The 19,028-nt window shown below is 43.1% G+C and overlaps 1 protein-coding gene across 10 annotated transcripts in view; it reads left to right on the top strand.

Moving 5' to 3' along the window:
* The first annotated feature begins 4,475 nt into the window (after positions 1-4,475).
* The window catches only part of LOC144578627 (aladin-like), a 40,799-nt gene continuing 26,246 nt past the window's right edge, over positions 4,476-19,028 (top strand). For 5 of the 10 annotated variants that reach the window (XR_013524809.1, XR_013524805.1, XR_013524803.1 and 2 more), the window contains exon 1: positions 4,476-4,660. Coding sequence is in view for 2 of the 10 variants with exons in the window: in XM_078345282.1 (XP_078201408.1) it covers positions 8,454-8,467 (14 nt within the window). In the remaining 8 variants the exon portion in view is untranslated. Of the gene's footprint in view, positions 4,661-8,444; positions 9,157-10,367; positions 10,533-18,153; positions 18,229-19,028 lie in introns of those variants that run through there. The other 5 variants (XR_013524807.1, XR_013524808.1, XM_078345282.1 and 2 more) reach the window with 3 other exon arrangements.

Raw genomic sequence — 19,028 nt, 5'->3', positions numbered from 1 at the left:
AATGGGGTCTTCTAGATATACTATCATGTCTTCTGGAAATAGAGACAATTTGGCTTCCTCGTTTCCTATTTAAATACCCTTTATTTCTTTTTATTACCTGATTGCTCTGGCTAGAACTTCCAGTATTATATTGAATAGGAGTGGTGAGAGAGGGCATCTTTGTCTAGTGCTGGATTTGAAAGGGAATGCTTCCAGTTTTTGCCCATTCAGTATGATATTGGCTGTTGGTTTGTCGTAATAGCTTTTATTATTTTGAGATACGTTCCATCAATACCGAGTTTATTGAGGGTTTTTAGCATAAAGCGCTGTTGAATTTCATCAAAGGCCTTCTCTGCATCAATTGAGATAATCATGTGGTTTTGGGTCTGGTTCTGTTTATGTGGTGAATTACGTTGATAGACTTGCGTATGTTGAACCAGCCTTGCATCCCCGAAATAAATCCTACTTGATCATGATGGATAAGCTTTTTTATGTGCTGTTGCAATCGGCTTGCCGATATTTTATTGAAGATTTTTGCATCTATGTTCATCATGGATATTGGCCTGAAGTTTTATTTTCTTGTTGGGTCTCTGCCACGTTTTGGTATCAGGATGATGTTGGTATCATAAAATGATTTGGGATGGATTCCCTCTTTTTGGATTATTTGGAATAGTTTCAGAAGGAATGGTACCAGCTTCTCTTTGTGTGTCTTGTAGAATTTGGCTGTGAACCCATCTGGACCTGGGCTTTTTTTGTGTGGTAGATTCTTAATTGCTGCCTCGACTTCAGACCTTGTTATTGGTCTATTCATAGTTTCAGCTTCCTCCTGGTTTAGGCTTGGGAGGACACAGGTGTCCAGGAATTTATCCATTTCTTCCAGGTTTACTAGTTGATGTGCATAGAGTTGTTTGTAATATTCTCTGATGATGGTTTGAATTTCTGTGGAATCTGTGGTGATTTCCCCTTTATCGTTTTTTATTGCATCTATTTGGTTGTTCTCTCTTTTCTTTTTAATCAATCTGGCTAGTGGTCTATTTTGTTGATCTTTTTGAAAAACCAGCTCTTGGATTTATTGATTTTTTGAAGGGTTTTTCGTGTCTCTATCTCCTTCAGTTCTGCTCCGATCTTAGTTATTTCTTGTCTTCTGCTAGGTTTTGAGTGTTTTTGATCTTGCTCCTCTAGCTCTTTCAATTTTGATGATAGGGTGTCAATTTTGGATCTCTCCACTCTTCTCATATAAGCACTTATTGCTCTATATTTTTTTCTAGAGACTGCTTTATATGTGTCCCAGAGATTCTGGTATGTTGTGCCTCGTTCTCATTGGTTTCAAAGAACTTCTTTATTTCTGCCTTAATTTCATTGTTTATCCAATCAACATTCAAGAGCCAGTTGTTCAGTTTCCATGAAGCTGTGTGTTTCTGAGTTAGTTTCTGAATTCAGGGTTCTAACTTTTTGCACTACAGTCTGAGAAACTGTTAGAATTTCAGTTGTTTTGCATTTGCTGAGGAGTGCTTTACTTCCAATTATGTGGTCAATTTTAGAGTAGGTGTGATGTGGTGCTGAGAAGAATGTATATTCTGTGGATTTGGGGTGGAGAGTTCTGTAAATGTCTATCAGGTTTGCTTGTTCCAGGTTTGAGTTCAAGCCCTGGATATCCTTGTTAATTTTCTGTCTGGTTGATCTGTCTAATATTGACAGTGGAGTGTTAAAGTCTCTGTGGTCCCAGCTATTTGGGAGTCTAAGTCTCTTTGTAAGTCATTAAGAACTTGCCTTATATATCTGGGTGCTCCTGTATTGGGTGCATATATATTTAGGATAGTCACGTCTTCCTGTTTTATCGATCCTTTTACAATTATGTAATGTCCTTCTTTGTCTCTTTTGATCTTTGTTGCTTTAAAGTCTATTTTATTGGAGACGAGAATTGCAACTCCTGCTTTTTTTTTTTTGCTCTCCATTTGCTTGGTAAATGAAAACTACAAGGAGTAAATAATGCCTATTTTTTTCACTACAATAAAAAAACGTAAGTAACAATATTAATGTAATTAACAAATTTCTAAGTTCAAACTAAACATAAGCCCTTGAATTTAAAATCTCAGTGTTTCAAAAAAAAGATAAAAAGAATACTTAATAGAAATAACATTCAAACTTTCTAACAGCAAGAGAAAGAAGAAATCTAAAAGTGAGCAAGAGAAATAACTTAGAAAGTAAAATCAAAACACCCACAGTCTATAGAGTCAGAAATCGAAATAAATGTGAAAAGTGCTAAGAGAATTTGCTACTGTCAGTGCATGTTCCTTTTTGGTAGAATAATTTAATTTTCCTTGAATGTATACCCAGTAATGAGATTGTTGGGTCAGATAGTAGTTCTGTTTTCTTTGAGACATCTTCAAACTGCTTTCAATAGTGACTGAACTAATTTACATTCTCACCAGCAGTATGCAAGCATTCCTTTTTCTCCACAACCTTACCAACATCTGTTAGATTTTGGCATTTTAATAATAGACCTCTGACTGTTGAAGGATAGTATCTCATTGCTTCTACTGTCCTAAACGGTAATATTTTTTGCTATCTCTAACCTACTCCAATCTATCACCAGCCATCATTACTATGACCTTGTTGCTTAATCCGGTCAGTATTCTTAGGTTTTGATTTGCTTGTCCTCTTGGAAACTTTCCACTCCCTTTATAACATCTTTGTCCAATGTACAAAGGAAAAAACTATTCATCAGAATCTTATGCCCAAAAGAGTATCTTTTAGAAATAAAGGCAAAATAAAGACATTTCAGATAAATAAAAACGGATGCAATTTGTTGCCAGCAGATATACATTATACAGAAAACACTAAAAGCAGTTCTTAGTCTGTATGTGGTGGTTCACACCTGTAATCTTAGTGCTTAAAGACCCTGCGTAGTGTCCTGAAAGTCTCCACCTGGAATTCCCACAACACATCCCACACAAAGCCCTGTGATGACCTCCCACACCTCTGCATAGTTCCCCACTCCCAGATCCGCGACCGCTTTGCCAGAGCCCATTAGACTCCTTTTCCCAAGGCCCCAGGATCCCATGCAAGTGGTGAGGCATCCAGATTTAAGAAGGAGAAAACCGCCCAGGGGATGAGCACAAGTGCCTCCTGTGAAAGTATTTGCAGGTGGAGATGGGGCACAGTTGGTGAGCCGAGAAGGCGCCGGGATGACCGTATTGCCACCCTTAGTCATTTGAGAGTTTGGGCAGGACGGGCTGCATGCACTCCCAACCAGGGCTGTTCACTGCTCAAAGGCTTTGTGAAGGCCTCAAAGAAGGCTAAGTGCTCTCAACCTGGGGAATAAAAAATTTGAGAAGACGTCCTGAAAGAGGCTGTAATCCCAGGTGAATTGGAGCTGCAGAGGAGAGATTGAAAAGTTCTTCAGGCAGGGGGCACGACTTGGATAAAAGTGTGGATGGGAGAATGTCCTGGGCAAAAGAAAAGGTGCCCCAGAGATCTTTTCCCGTCTCCTCTGTTTCCCCTTTTCCCGTCCCCTCATGATGCTTTCTGGCTGCCCATGGGAGCCTTCCAAAGTGACATAGTGCTTCCCACAGAAGACAGGACTCCCGGGGCCCCAGGAGGGGAGCAACAGCCTGTAAGTCACACAGTAGTAGAGCTGGAAGGCTCAAGGCTCCCTTTTGATAGGCTGGGCAGGAGCAGCAATGTTCTAGGTCAGTGTCAGGGGCTGGGACTCCAGCAGGAGTGTCGGAAGCAGTGTGCATCCTCTAGGCAGGCCAGTGTTCCCCCGTCCACCTGGAACCCGAAATCCTGGGGTCACGTCTAGGCCCCAGGGAGGCGGGAGAGGTGCCTTCCAAAAGTGCGCCCCAGGCGCTCTCTCGGGAGCTTCTGCTCAGGCCACCAGTTGGGCTCATAGGTAACAGAGCTTTTCCTGCGGATGCATGGTCAGTGGCGCCAGCTGTGCCTCATCCGCCAGATTCACTTTGATATGGAAGTGCTTCCAGCGTGCCAGCACACGACGCAGCCCCTCCACGGCGCCCGACCGGCTTAGTCTCTGTCTCTGTCTCCGCAGCCCTGTGCGCCATCCTGATCTGCCCAGCCGCCCGCCCCCACCTCCCGTTGCTACCTTTTCTAAAGCTCAGGCTTCCCGCTCAGAAGACCGGAGGCCAGGAAGGTTATAAAATCTGAAACTTTCAAATAATTGCCATTGTATTGTTTTAATTTGAGAGTAACATATGTGTACTCTGTAAGTGTATACATATTTACACACACACATATAATTCAGAAAGTGATGTAATCATACGTGCAAGATTAAATGCAAATGTTCCTCAGGCAGGGCCAGGTCCCAGCAACAGGTGGAATCTCTGAAAACGCTGCAGCCAAAAACCTGCCTCTCTCCCCTCATTCAGCCCAGGTTCTGGTTACGTCACCTGTCACTCAGGGCCTGAAGGGGTGGAGCCTGGTGCCCAGCTAATCCGTGATGCCAGCGTGAAAACTGTCCAATCAGGTTCGCAGACAGAGAGGAAGGGGTGGCCTTTGCAATCTGGAAGAGTGTGGTCCCCTGGGTTCAGTTTTTCATTGTTTCCTCTTCTCTGCTCCAGGAACTCCTAGGTGAGGCTGCCACAGACTGTGTTATCCTGTGACCTACAGGTACTGGGAGATCCCTAGGGAGGACCCCGGAACCTTCAGAGGCTGGAAAACGGTGAGTACACAGGGTGGGCGTCCTGAGAAAGGGGAGGAGGCTGTTTGAATCCAGCGGGAACCGGCTGCGGTGGGATCTCGGCCTCGTCGTCAGCTCTGGAGTCTGCAGACCCGAGTTTCCGCTGGCACAGCTCGGCCCTCCGTTCCCTCCGTTCCCTCCGTCACAGATTAGGGGCCCAGCCAGCAGCCCAAACCCCGAGCGTCTTACCCGCTTCCTTAAACGCGAAGTACTCCCCAGCCTAGAGTCCTTTCTGGGTAGCTCTGTGCGACCGTAAGTCTCTTTCAGATTGTGTGAAGACGACTGGAGGGAATAAGGGGAAGGAGTTCCCACATGGAGTCGGAGTTTTTTTGTTTGTTTGTTTTGTTTTTTTGAGATGGAGTTTCGCTCTTGTTACCCAGGCTGGACTGCAGTGGCGTGATCTCAGCTCACCGCAACCTCCGCCTCCTGGGTTCAGGCAATTCTCCTGCCTCAGCCTCCTGAGTAGCTGGGATTACAGGCACGCGCCACCGTACCCACCTAATTTTTTGTATTTTTAGTAGAGACGGGGTTTCACCATGTTGACCAGGATGGTCTTGATCTCTTGACCTCGTGATCCACCCGCCTCGGCTTCCCAAAGTGCTGGGATTACAGGCGTGAGCCACCGCGCCCGGCCTGGTGTCGGAGTTTTACCGGGGAAGAAGTAGTGGTCCGTGAGGCACCAGTCCCACTTTTCTCCTCTTAAAAATTAAATTGAGGATTTTTCTTTTTTTGAGACAGTGTCTCACTCTATCACACAGGCTGGAGTGAAGTAGCATAATCAGGGCTCACTGCAGCCTCCACCTCCCGGGCCCAGGTAATTCTTCCACCCCAGACCCTAAGTAGCTGGGACTACAGGCGTGCGCTGCCACACTTGGCTAAGTTTTGTAATTTTTATAGAGATGGAGTTTTGCTATGTTGCTTAGGCTGGTCTGGAACTCCTGAACTCAAGTGATTCACCCACCTTGGGCCTTCGTTAGTACTGGGATTACAGGCCTGAGCCATTGCCCCAGCCTAAGTTGAGGTATCTTTAGAAAGTTAAGCAGTGATATAATTTGAATGTGTTTCCCAGCCAAAATCTCAAATTGACATGTAATCCTCAATGTTGGAGGTTGGACCTGGTGGAAGGTGAATGGATAATGGGGGTGGATTTATCATGAGTAGTTTAGCACCACCTCTCTTGGTATTGTCTCTTCAATAGTATTTTCAGGAGATTTTGTCATTGAAAGTGTGTACCACCTTCATCACAAAGTCAGGAGAGCGAAATCATCCTGGCCAACATGATGAAACCCAGTCTTTACTAAAAATACAAAAATTAGCCTTGCGTGGTGGTATGCGCCTAGAGTTCCAGCTTCTTAGGAGGCTGAGGCAGGAGAATCGCTTGAATCTGGGAGACGGAGGTTGCAGTGAGCCGATATCAGGCCACTGCACTCCAACCTGGGCAACAGAGCCAGACTCTGTTTCAAAGCAAAAAAGCTGTATACCACTGCTCATCCCCCTTGCCCTAGTTGGAAGCTCCTGCTTTGCCTTCTACCATGATTTTAAGCTTCCTGTGGCCTTCCCAGAAGCGGATGCTGGTGTTTTTTTGTTTTTTTTTTTTTTTTTTCTGTACAGCCTGTGGAAACATGAGCCAGTTAAAACAGTTTTCTTATAAATTATCCAATCTGATGTATTTCCTTATAGCAATGCAGGAATGAATTAATACAAAACATTTATTCACCCAAACAGCAATTTATGAATCAGAGAGCACCCAGCTGTGGTTTGTTGTTTGTGGGCTCAAAAGTGGGACTTGAAGAAAAGTCATGAGGAAGCAAACCAAATTCAATATTGGATTGGGTACAGTTATATATTGCATTTGCACGCATCAGGTGGAAATGTCCTGGTTATGTAGTCAGAGCTTTATTGGCAGTTTGTGATTGGTTTAGCCTAAGTTTTGTTTTTCTCTAAGAAAGAATGGGATAGATTTCAGAGAAATATCTTGTTTTATATTCCATTGGTTAAAAATTCATGGGAAATTTCTTTAACATAGTTAGGTTTCCTCAGGTAGAATTCCAGGGCACTATGACCATTTTAGTCAAATTGTGAGCCGTTTAATAATTTTAATGCTTCACAGCGGGGCTGGGCTTCCCTGCATTTTTCAAATGTATGGCAAGCAGAGTCTCCAAATCCATACTTGTTCTCCTAGCCTAGCTGTTCTAGGGCCTGTAGAAAATTCTGAATTTCCAGCCAGGTGAGGTGGCTCATGCCTATAATCCCAGCACTTTGGGAGACTGAGGCAGGTAGATTATGAGGTCAGGAGATTGAGACCATCCTGGCCAGCATGGTCTCTTGAACCCAGGAGGTGGAGATTGTGGTGAGCCAAGTTGGCTCTACTAGAGCGAGACTGTCTCAAAAAAAAAGGAAACTAAATTTACAATTTATGACTCACATTCCCAAATGCCAATTATCCCTCTCCAAGTTGAAACATTATCAACTATTAATTCTTTATTTGGTTTTAAAACAAACACAATGTTTTGTTTATTTTTGTTTCACAGGGTGGTGGTTGTCTCTTACTCTTCTGTTTGTGAACATTTCACATGACAGAAAAGTAAAGAATAATTACCTGTCAATATTGTAACAAATCTTTGCACCTCTCTGTTTATCTTACCTAGGCACACACCTTAACAAAATTTCTTTGGGTTGAGGTTGCTTTTTGGTACCTTTGCAGGGTGATGTATCCTCAGCCACTTTTCTGTTTTTTCCTGGTTCTGAGTTTTACAACTGTCTGGGGATGACCCAAGATGCTCACAGTGGCCCTCTTTCTTGGAGTGTTGTCTGGTATCAGCTCTCTCCCAATAGAGAGCCTGAGGTGTGGGGTGGAGCATCTTAGGGGAAACAGCTAGATGCCCTTTTGCAGAGTCACTTCCTGATACACATTTTCTCTAAAAAGCTAACTGTTTTGAATATTAAAATTTTTTTTTTTCCTCACAGTACCAGCTTCCTTTCCTGAAAGACACGTTGGTGCTGGTACTAAGGAGAAAAGGCACACATGCATCTTGTCCTCTAGTTCTGTGAAGGGAGAATAACTATCCCAAAGTGCAATAAAAACCCACCTCAGGGCCGGGCGCGGTGGCTCAAGCCTGTAATCCCAGTACTTTGGAGGCCGAGGCGGGTGGATCACGAGGTCAAGAGATCGAGGCCATCCTGGTCAACATGGCGAAACCCCGTCTCTACTAAAAATACAAAAAATTAGCTGGGCATTGTGGTGCGTGCCTGTAATCCCAGCTACTCAGGAGGCTGAGGCAGGAGAATTGCCTGAACCCAGGAGGCGGAGGTTGCTGTGAGCCGAGATCGAGCCATTGCACTCCAGCCTGGGTAACGAGAGCGAAACTCCGTCTCAAAAAAAAAAACCCACCTCAATGAGGTAGTGTATGAACTTGCAAAGGAAAATACACATCAGGCACACAGGAGGCAAGTGCACTGCCTTCTGAGAGGGTGGTGATTAAGTACCTTAGCAGGATGGGGGATGAAGAATCTCTCAAGTGATTGACACATGAGTCCAATATGTTTGTGTTCCACTCAGCACCATCTCTCCCTGTGTTTGTCATCTTGAATATATTTGTTCAGTTATTTCTGTTTTTATTGACTGTATAATGTGTTTTGTCATTTGAGTTTGAAAGAAAAAAACACAAATGTTTCTAAGAGGAAAGAAAGGGATAGATTTCAGAGAAAATATCTTGTTTTATATTCCATTAGTTAAAAATTTTCATTTACCTTTTTTATTTTGCAGAGTGAATGTATGAAGATTCTGAGGTCTGTTCTACTTTAGCATCATTTCAAACCGAATCTCAGGGCTTAGCTTTGGGAATCCTACCTTAGAAAAAAATAGAAGAAATGTTTCTCATTATAGCTACAGAAAAATAAATACATTTCTACAAAAAAGTAGGATAACATGCAAGTTACAAACATTTATGAAAACATCAGTTCCTCTTTCGTGCAGAGTGGAGACTTTTTGAGAGTGGGTACCTCAGTTCTCTTATCTGGGTTTCAGTTTAATGTTAAATTTTATGGAATGAAACTTGGCAACTACTACAAGTGTTCATACATTATTGTTTACTATATGATTTGTTATAAAAATGATAATGAAATGACACATTTACTGCCTGGAAAAGATACTTTTATTTTTTTGTTGAGGTATAAAATAAAAATGCAAAAATTTTCTGTCTATAACATAAACACTGAGTTTGAGTGATTTTGCTGGATTTACTTATCACTGACTTTTTACTTATTTAAAACGAAGTGAATATTGATTTGAAAGCAGACACATGGCCTTAGAGAATCCAAGCAAATATCCACCCCAATTCTGCAAAAGGGGGTTATTGAAAGTGGAGTTAGTTCCTCTTGGGAAGTCTTCACTGCAGGTGTCCCAATCTGTTTAAACCAACCATGGAAGGAGCTCTTTATGCAGACTCTTGGAAAAATTGGAATCCACGGGGAAATTGGTGAGATTTGGGATGGGAATAGGGGGTGTAATGCCTTTTCTGAGGGTATAATTGTCATTGTTTTGGGCTGTTTGTAGATAAATGTGAAATAAAATATTTTCAAGTTAAGGTTAGAAGTAACTATTGTAAAGGAGTATTGCAGTGAGAGAAAGCATCAAACATGAGCTCTGCCAGCATCTCAAAGTTTAGGCAGACAAAGGTTTTTTTTTCCCTGAGAGAGAAGCAAACAAAATTAGAAAGATGGTAGGAGGGAGAGGCTAGATGGAGGGTGGCAATATCAGCTTTGAAATCAGAACGTGTTGCCCTGAAGTCAGCCTGTTCTTAGGAGGAGCAGAAAGAGGGGTTGTATTTTGGCTCAGGCTGAGGTGGGTCAGAGTTCAGAAGCCTGAGGTAAGGAGAGAAACTTAAGCAAAGTTTGATTCATAACTATTTTGTTCTGACCACTGAAGAAGAAAACTGTTCATATAATTGTTCATGAGGCAAAAATGGGAATTTGCAATGTCTGTGTTTTGTTTTGTGACAGGTAAATAACAGAGCAACATCAATGTCATAATGGGAAGGGTTGTTTTTTTTTTTTTTTTGGGCAGTACGTTGCTCTTGCCAAACACAAAGGATGGGAGATTGCTTTAGTTACCACTTTTTACCAGGGTCACCTACTTGTCCCAACGTCCCCCCATCACTCTCCCTTTACTTATGCATCTTTCACCTGGCTGTTCTTGAGTTGTTTCCTTCATAATCAACTGGAAAACATAGTACAATGTTTTACTGAATAAATACTATGAATAGTTCTAACAATTTATTGAACTGGAGGAGTTATAGGAGCCCATGATTTATAGATAGATGCTCAGAAGTGTAGATGCCACCCCCTCCAGACCAGCATCTGTAGTGGGGGCAGTTTGTGCGACTGAGCACTGAACTTGTGTGGTCTGTACTAACTCTGGATAATGACAGAATTAAACTGTTGGACAGATTGTTGAAGAAATGGTTTGCATTCAGCAAGCTCCACACATTTATTTTCAAAAGTATTTTCAGAAAAAAAGTTATGACAGGTTAGAACATTAAACTGACTCCAGATGACTTTTGTCACTGGTGAGAGCTGATACCCTGGAGGAAAGACCATTTTCACACTGTGAGAAGAGGACAGTAGATATTGTGGAGCCCCCAGAATTTCATTTCTCAGGTGCTAATATGTTTTTTCACTTGCCACCTAGGAGTAAGCCGCCCTGGGCTACCTTCACAAGGACAGTGGACACCAAGCTGGGGAACATGTTTAACCTACTGAGCACGTGGTTTCTTGCGAATATGAATACAAGAGGATGCTTCCCTGGGCTGCTTTCCTTTTTTTTTTAAAAAAATAAGACCTTGCTGCCATATAATTCCAGTGTGCCCAATATTTAAGAATTTTATTCTATGATTGGAGTGTAAGATTTTTATTTCATTGGTTGAAAATTTGAGTGGATTGTGTGATACAACATAGAAAAGAAAAGATGATTCTTCTTTTTTTTTAAGATGCAGTCTTACTCTGTCGCCAGGCTGGAGTGCGATGCTGTGATCGCGGCTCACTGCAACCTCTGACTCCCTGATTCAAGCTATTCTTCTGCCTCAGCCTCCCAAGTAGCTGAGATTATAGGCATGAGCCACCAAGCCCAGCTAATTTTTGTATTTTTAGTAGAAACAGGATCTTACTATGTTGGCCAGGATGGTCTCTATCTTCTGACCTCATGGTCCATCTGCCTCGGCCTCCCGATAATTCTTAAAATAAGTTACTTGTTTTATTCTGAGTTTAAATAAGAATATAACCCCCCATGGACTCACCATGAGGGAATAAACAGGGCTTAGTCAGTTCTGGTATTTTCGTGATCTCATCTACCTTCTACTAACTGTTGTGACTTTTTTTTTTGAGTCGGAGTTTCGCTCTTGTTACCCAGGCTGGAGTACGATGGCGCGATCTCGGCTCTCTGTACCCTCCGCCTCCTGGGTTCAGGCAGTTCTGCTGCCTCAGCCTCCTGAGTAGCTGGGTGTTGTGACATTTTTTTTGTGGCTTAACTATTTATCAAAAAGTAGGGATTTGCTTGGTTTTACCTTTTTTGAGTTTTTAGTAACTGAATGTTATCTTTAACATTTCATTAATATTATGGCAAAAAGGTTATTTTTTTGTTGTTTCTCTGCTGCAGTCTGTTGCACATACGCTGCTGTCTGAGGCCTTGGCTGACTCAGTCGACTCACCTATTTAACCCATTTGAGACTTGTTTAAATTTAATTTTTGATGTTGTTGGCAATGCTATTTTTGGTTTTGTTCCCAAGTGCTGATGCTTTATACATTTGTTAACCTAAATAAACTAAGGCATAAAATAGAATTTTAAAGAGTTTACTTGAGCCAAGGTGAGGACAGGTGCCTGGAAGGCTCAGACTCAAGTTACCTGGATATGAACCCCATTTGATCTTTGTTATATGCAGGTTTTTAAAGACAAAAAGAGGGACAAGGAGTGTGCCAATACAAAGTTATTTGTCAGAAATTTTTATTGGCTTACAGAAATAATGCTGATTAGTAATTTACATGGTTGAACTGTAGGTTACAGTGTACAGCATGTAGCATGGTTAGGTTCATTGATAAGTACTTTTTTTGTCAGTCTGGAATCCACATAGCAAGCAACTGCACGAAACGATATAGCTCAGTGGCCTGGAGGGTAAGTAGGACATGACCACTTATTTATTCCTTTGCTTCAGTGGGCCTGATAATTTAGAGGGGGCTTTGTCTTTCTTCAAATAAGATAGTTTTGTATTTCTCATTTTTCTGTTTTTGATCAAAATCTTTCTTTTTGAAAGCTTCAGTGATCAAATTTTAAGTGTTAGGGTGTCTCTCTGACTGGGAAGGCTCATTTCCTAATAATCCTGTCTCACATTGAGTTGGGAGGAAGAGGAGACATCTCCATGAGACATGTTAAAAGTGCCCCAAAAGCCAAATTGTGATGATATCACAGAGTGTCACAAATAAAACTACAGTCATGTCATTGATTTACAGAGCTGCCTCACCAAGGCAAATAAATTTTCCCAGTAAATAAAGCTATTTTCCTGTAAGCCAGGCAGATTATTAGTAGATTTTCTCAAAATAGAATCTCCATCTAAAACAAATTCGTGGCCATACCTTGTAAAATTTTTGAGAGAATTTCTCCAAGTGCTGGGTTTCTTCAGAGCTGTTTATAGATAGATGAGGTGATCAAATATTTTATAAGATATTGCCCTATAATTTAGCAGTACAGATATTGTCCAACAATATCTAGTATGTTTCCTTCCAACAGGTTTGGGGAGAATTTTTTATTTCGTGGCATTTCCAATAAACAAAATTTGTAAGTTGAAGGTCAACAAGAGAAAAATCAGACAGACCTCCCTCCCTAGAGTTGGCAGGAGTTTAGGGAGAGAAAAATTTAGTTAACTGATAAGCATATAGGAAAACACCACAGGCCTCAAATGAACATATACATATATAGCTTGAATATCAGTTTTAGTAAATGGACTTTGACTGCAGAGCTCTTAATGTTTTTTTAAAAAAATTAGAATTTAGCCAGGTACCCAGCAAACATTTATTTGTCTTTTTCTTTCTAAAATTTACATCAAAAAGAAATTTTGAAGATGGGAGATTTTTGTTTACTGGAGGTGAGGGTAATCACTATTTAAAACTTTTTGTTTTTGAAAGTTTTTAGGAATTTTTTTTTCCAAACCACAGTATATGGTTTTATTTAGTTCAGAAGAGAAGGCTAAACAAACAAAACGGAACAAAAATTTTTATCACACTCTAAATATAACCAAAATTTTAAATTAGAGGCATACCTGAATGAGTGACCTGAACCAACACAAATAAACATGCTTGAGGCCAAACCAAAGAAATTCTGTTTGGCTTGCACTAAGGCTTTGAAGAGAGAGAGAGGGAGAGAGAGAGAAAAAAAAACAAAACAAAACTGAAGCTCTTTTATAATTACTATTTTTTTCCAAAAACAGCTTACTGCAAATGAAGTGCAATCTGTATTTTCAGGCCATATTTTCTAGTGTCTCAGCTTCTCAGCTTACCATTTACCTTGAATGGCCAGTCAGAGAATTAAAAGAAACAGTGATAAAACAGGAGAACAAAAGTTGGCAATTGACATAAAAGGTCCAATGGACATAAAATGGGGAGCTGAGACCTGTCCACTGTCCTCTACACAGGCCGGAGCTTTAACACCATTCCAGGGGTGACCTTTAAGGTCACACTTCACATGGAGTTCAGACCATTAGCTTTTAAAGCCCATTTGGGCTTTTTCTTTTATAGGAATTTCAGCTCTTTATATCACAAGCTGTTGGCTGGAAGTAGAGGTTACAGATAACCACAGACATTTGTCTCTGATTTCCACCTGCACTGTGGCATGAAACGTAGATTTTATAGCAGAATCTGTTTACTAATTGTGTGTAGGTCAGGCTAACATAAAGTCAATTCTCTTGTGCACTCTGATAGGAAACGGGGCTGGATCAGGTGTTGCTCCTGGCAGCTGACAGCACACCTGCTCCCTGTGTCTCCCAGGCCTGCACTTCCCATTCCCTTTGTCTGGTGGCCCCTTGGCTCTTCTGTCTTCTGCACAGATGATACTTTATGTTTCTTCAGGGCCTTTGCATCTGCTGTTCCCTCTCTCTGGAATGCTTTTTCCAAACCCTTCATTCTCTGGTGAATTCGTGTACCTTTTCAAATCTCGGCTTTGGCATTGCTTACTCAAAGAAGTTTTCCTTGACTAACTGGCTCAGCTTTTCCGTTACCGCTGGCAGGGATGGACACCTCTTCCACTTAGCCTTTGGTAATTTTTTCTATGTGGGGTTATTTGATTGATAGTCTGTTTTTCCTAACCACCTATAGTAGGTCTACAAGGGCAGAGACTGTGCCTGTTTTTTTTGTTTTGTTTTGTTTTGTTTTGTTTTTGAGACGGAGTTTCACTGTTGTTACCCAGACTGGAGTGCAATGGCTCGATCTCAGTTCACCACGACCTCCGCCTTCTGGGTTCAGGCAATTCTCCTGTCTCAGCCTCCGGAGCAGCTGGGACTACAGGCGTGCACCACCATGCCCAGCTAATTTTTGTATTTTTAGTAGAGACGGGGTTTCACCTTGTTGACCAGGATGGTCTCGATCACTTGACTTCATGATCCACCCACCTCAGCCTCCCAAAGTGCTGAGATTATAGGCATGAGCCAGCGCACCCGGCCAGACTGTGCCTGTTTTATTTATCCTTGTTTCCCAGGTTGCCACTGACAGGCAGGTCTTCAGTAATCACTGTTGAAGGTAGATTAGGTGGGCTATGTTATGAGAAGCTGTAAGAAGCAATGGCAGGTTCTTGGGAAAAGACACCTTTAGATGGTCTTGCTGCTTACAGAGTGGAGCTGGTTCCTAGCTCAGAGATGGTCTCTGTGATGTGGGCATGAAGTGATCAAGAGAAACCTGGCCTAAGATTGTTTCAGGATGAGCAGAAGGGGCTGACGGAAGAAGAATACAGAATAGCTGTTTGAACAGGTGAGGGTCTAGGTAAAGGGAGGGAACGGGGGAAAAAGCAGGCATGATGTGTGCAGCTGGCAAAATGAGGCTACCTTCAGAAAACCAGGACAGCAGCAGTGAGAATGCCAAATGGGTGAAGCACAATGGGCCTTGGCTGTGTCAGTTGAGGCAAAATCCATCACTTTGCAAGAGACCCTCCAGACCACATGAAACCCCAAAATTAGGTACAGTTGAAAATAAGTCCAGCTTTGGGGCTGCGGCACCATTAGATTTTTTCTGCTGAGCTAATGTGTATTGTCTTTGGATTGAGATGAATAAAACTGAGCACCACCCTCCAGGTCAGCTCAACTGCAGCTGAGCACCCAGGCACACAGAAAACTAGGACACAGTGTGACAAACTCATGGAAGTCAGGAGGCACCCACAGCAGTAGATGAATCACCTCCAGTTGGCTGGAAATAAAGGACTGGTGGAAGAGGGCTCCTGTACCTTTTTTGTCCCCCTGCTCTGTTTCAGCAGGACTGGAGGAAGCAGTTGGGTACAGCTTCTCAGACAGGCCTCACACTGTTCAAACCAGCATCCTTTCTCAACCCTCTTCATGGACTCTTCCCAGCATGATCTTCACATCTTCCTGTCCCCTACTCTGTCTACTCAGAGCCCCGCTTCCTTGATTCTCATAACCTAGTCTCCCAGAACAGGCGGCATTGGGACCCCAGTCCTGACCACCATCACCAGCGAGTGGGCCCAGCCAGGTGACTCGGCCATTAGGAGAGATTTGGGGTACAGATCTTATGCAGCAGTAAGGGAGGAGGTATTGTAGGACCACCAATGGCATCTCTTTTGTGCTAGTTTCTAGATTTGAAAAATGTGGAGAGAGGTAAAATGATTGGGCAGGCCACCAAGGAGAGCAGGCACCGGGATCAGCTTCAAAGCCAGCATTGTGTCTTGTGGATGACACACCCTGGGCTCCTGGGAGGCAAGAGGAGCTCTGTCCCGCTTCCTGCTGTGTCCCCAGTCCCTGAAATCTGGGCTGGCATGTAGTGGGCCTGTGATAACCATCTGTCAGTTGGAGGCTGGGTACTTGGAACAGCAGCCAGGAACAGTCTAACTCTCCAGCTGTCTTTGAGCGTAGTTGACAGATAGAAATCTTTTGTCTCTTGGGCAAAGGAATACGCCTAGTCCTCAGAGCCACCATCCCAGGCCACTGGTTGATGACAGCTGTCAGGGCACCACCAAGGCTGGGGTCCCACTGCTTCCTCATCTCCGCTCATCCTCCTGAGGAAAGGGCTTTTCTCATATACGAGTGACATCAACAAGGCTGTCTCCATCATTACACAGATCCTTAGAAAACTGACTTTTCTTGTTTTCTTTTTCTTTTTTTTTTTTGAGACTGGGTCTCACTCTCTTTCCGAGGCCGGTGTGCAGTGGTGTGAACTCTGCTCATTGCAAACTCTGCCTCCCAGGTTCAAGCAGTTTTACAGCCTTAGCCTCCCAAATAGCTGGGACCACAGATGTACGCCACCATGCTCGGTGGTGTATTTTTAGTAGACATGGAGTTTTGCCATTTTGCCCAGGCTGGTTTCTAACTTCTGAGCTCAAAGCAGTCCACCAGCCTCAACCTCTTAAAGTGTTGGGATTACAGGTGTAACTACCATTCCCAGCCAACTTTTATTAATCTGAAGAGGATGTGCTTTTGAATTTTATGTTTTCAGTGCAAGAGAAAACTATCTTATTTTAGACTCTTTTTCCAAGGAGAAAGATGAAACAGAAAAAACCTTGATGATGAGGTACTCACATTAAGAATATTTAACCAGGATTTTACAGTTTTGGGGATAGACTCGCTGTTTAAATCTTTCCCACATCCTCCAAATGGCAGTTTTGTGGTCAGACGGTCCTAGACATTGACCTGGGTGAGTATTCTTGCAGACATTCCTCCCTTTGAGTGGTTTTTTTTCTGCTAAGAATTACAATGCATTGTGTTTGTAGCACACCCCTCTCCTGGCTTTGAAGACTTCATCTATGCAGTAGAGAATTCTGGACTGGAGAAGCAGGCTCCACAATTGCTGAATGGGGCCGGTGAGGTAGTTGATCACCAGGGTGCAAATTATTCTATTATTTTACTCGTTCACACCAGGCCATGGGGTTGGCATTTTCTTTTAGGCCAGTCTTTGAATTGACATTCAGTCAGTTGATTTTATTGATTTAATTTATTGTTGTTGACATTGAGTCACTAGAAAGTGTCCTTTAATTCACAATTACATAAGTGGGTTTTTACAGGTGTGTACTTACCTGCCAGTGTAAAATTGTACATTGATATTAAGAGAATTGTTGAAATGCTCTTTTTATTCTTAGAGACAGTGTCTCACTGCCACCCAGGCTGAAGTGCAGTGGTACAGCATATCTCACTGCAGCCTTAAACTCTTGGGTTCAAGCCATCCTCCTGTCTCAGCCTCCTGAGTAGCTGGGACTAGAGGTTCACACCACCATGCTCAGCTAATTTCTTTCTGTGGTTTTGTTTCTTAGACAGAGTTTCACTCTTGTTGCCCAGGCTGGAGTGCAATGGCATGGTTTTGACTCACTGTAACCTCTGCCTTCTGGGTGCAAGTGATTCTCCTGCCTCAGCCTCCTAGCTATAGCTGGGACTACAGGCACACACCACCGTGCGCAGCTAATTTCTTGTATATTTAGTAGAAACAAGGTTTTACCATGTTGCCCAGGCTGGTCTTAAACTCCTGACTTTGGGTAATCCACCCACTTTGGCCTCCCAAAGTGCTTAGATTACAGGCAGGAGCCACCAGGCTAGCCTAATTTTAAAGTTTTTAAGTTTTGTGGAGATTGGGTCTTGCTATGTTACCCAGGCTGGTCTTGAATTCCTGACTTCAAGGGACCCTTCTGCCTCGATCTCCCAAAGTGTTGGGATTATGGGCATGAGCCACTGTTTCTGGCCTGAAATACTGTTCTATTCTAGATGTTGGAAGCTGCTTAGCTGAGTAGTTGATAGAGAAAATAGGTAGCATATGTTCTGTGGTATAGCCAATATCTGATGAAATATTATACTTTCTTGTTTGATAAAGATCATTTGACAGAGTAGGATATATAAGGACTGTGATTTTATGCCTGTAACACACTTACTGATTCACAGCCTTGCCTAACTTCCCTCCTCAGCCACCACAATTCCTTGTAAATACAGCCTGCCCCTCTGTCTCAGGAATAATGGTAAAGTAATAATCATAATAAGAGATGCAATAACAGCTTCCCATTCAGTGTGTTCACCTACATATTCTCATTTGTTACTTACAGAAATTCTCAGGCCAGGTGCTCTTATTTCAACTTTACAGATGGAAACACTGCGGCACAGGGAGGCTTGCTAGCTTGTCCTCAGTGCTGCTGAGCTGTGTAACTGTCTGCTCTCCGCTGCTGATGACACCTCTCTGCATTCAGCTACCACATGCCTCCCTCAACTCCTGAATTCTGCCCATCCCCTCAACAGACATTTCCTGAAGGCCTGCTTCCAGGAGGGCACCACATAACCCTTCCACCTTCCAGGCATTAAGAATGTAGTGAGGTGAGGGGCCAGTCATTTCAGCAGCCTTTTTTTTTTTTTTTTTTTTTAATCCATCAGATAGACTTCAAGGTATGTGCCTTGTCTGAGCTCAGGGCTGTGGGACTGTGGGGACAGGAGAAAGTTGCTTCAATATGGAGAGTGCTTTGTGAGTGTATTGTGAGGCGTGAGTGTGGTATGTGTGAGTGTGAGCACATGTGGGTGACCTTGAATGTACCTGTGTGTGAGTGTGTATGTGTGTGTGGCTGAGTGTGTGTGTCAAGTAAAATCAGCCCGGCAAGGGAGGAGATGGCCAGGGAGCACTTTCAAGACCTTAGCTTTCATTGCACACCCCAAAGTGTTTTTCTGAACTGAGGAGTAAGTTGTGTGAGGTGCAGTAGGGAAGCAGGTGAAGGCAGGGCCATGGCGAGGAAGCTGGGCCAGATTCTGCAGAGGCATGTGTGGGGAGAGCAGGGAAATGGGAGCCTCAGGTGGAAGTCTGCACTCCCATCAGAACAGATCTCCAATCCTTGTTTTTGTCCTCACCACCTCTGCTTGTGCATTTGCTTTTCTGTGTTGGCACGTGTGCCAGCTCACTAGTGTGGTGCTCAGACAAAACTGTGATGCTCCATGGTGGCAGTGACCATCCTGCTCAATGGGGGATCCAGGAGCCTGGATGGATGCCTCATGTTAGAAGGGCCAGAAAAATAAAGTGGGCTGAAAGGCTGATGCTGCCACCCGCAGCAATGAGAAGGAAGGTGGCATGGCACTGACCTGGCCCAGTGTGAGAGATATTGGAATCCTTGGCAAGGAGCCACCACCTA

The sequence above is a fragment of the Callithrix jacchus genome, chromosome 12 (genome assembly GCF_049354715.1).
Source record: "Callithrix jacchus isolate 240 chromosome 12, calJac240_pri, whole genome shotgun sequence".
NCBI classification, from domain to species: Eukaryota; Metazoa; Chordata; class Mammalia; order Primates; family Cebidae; genus Callithrix; species Callithrix jacchus.
This window is presented reverse-complemented; position numbering and strand designations above follow the sequence as displayed.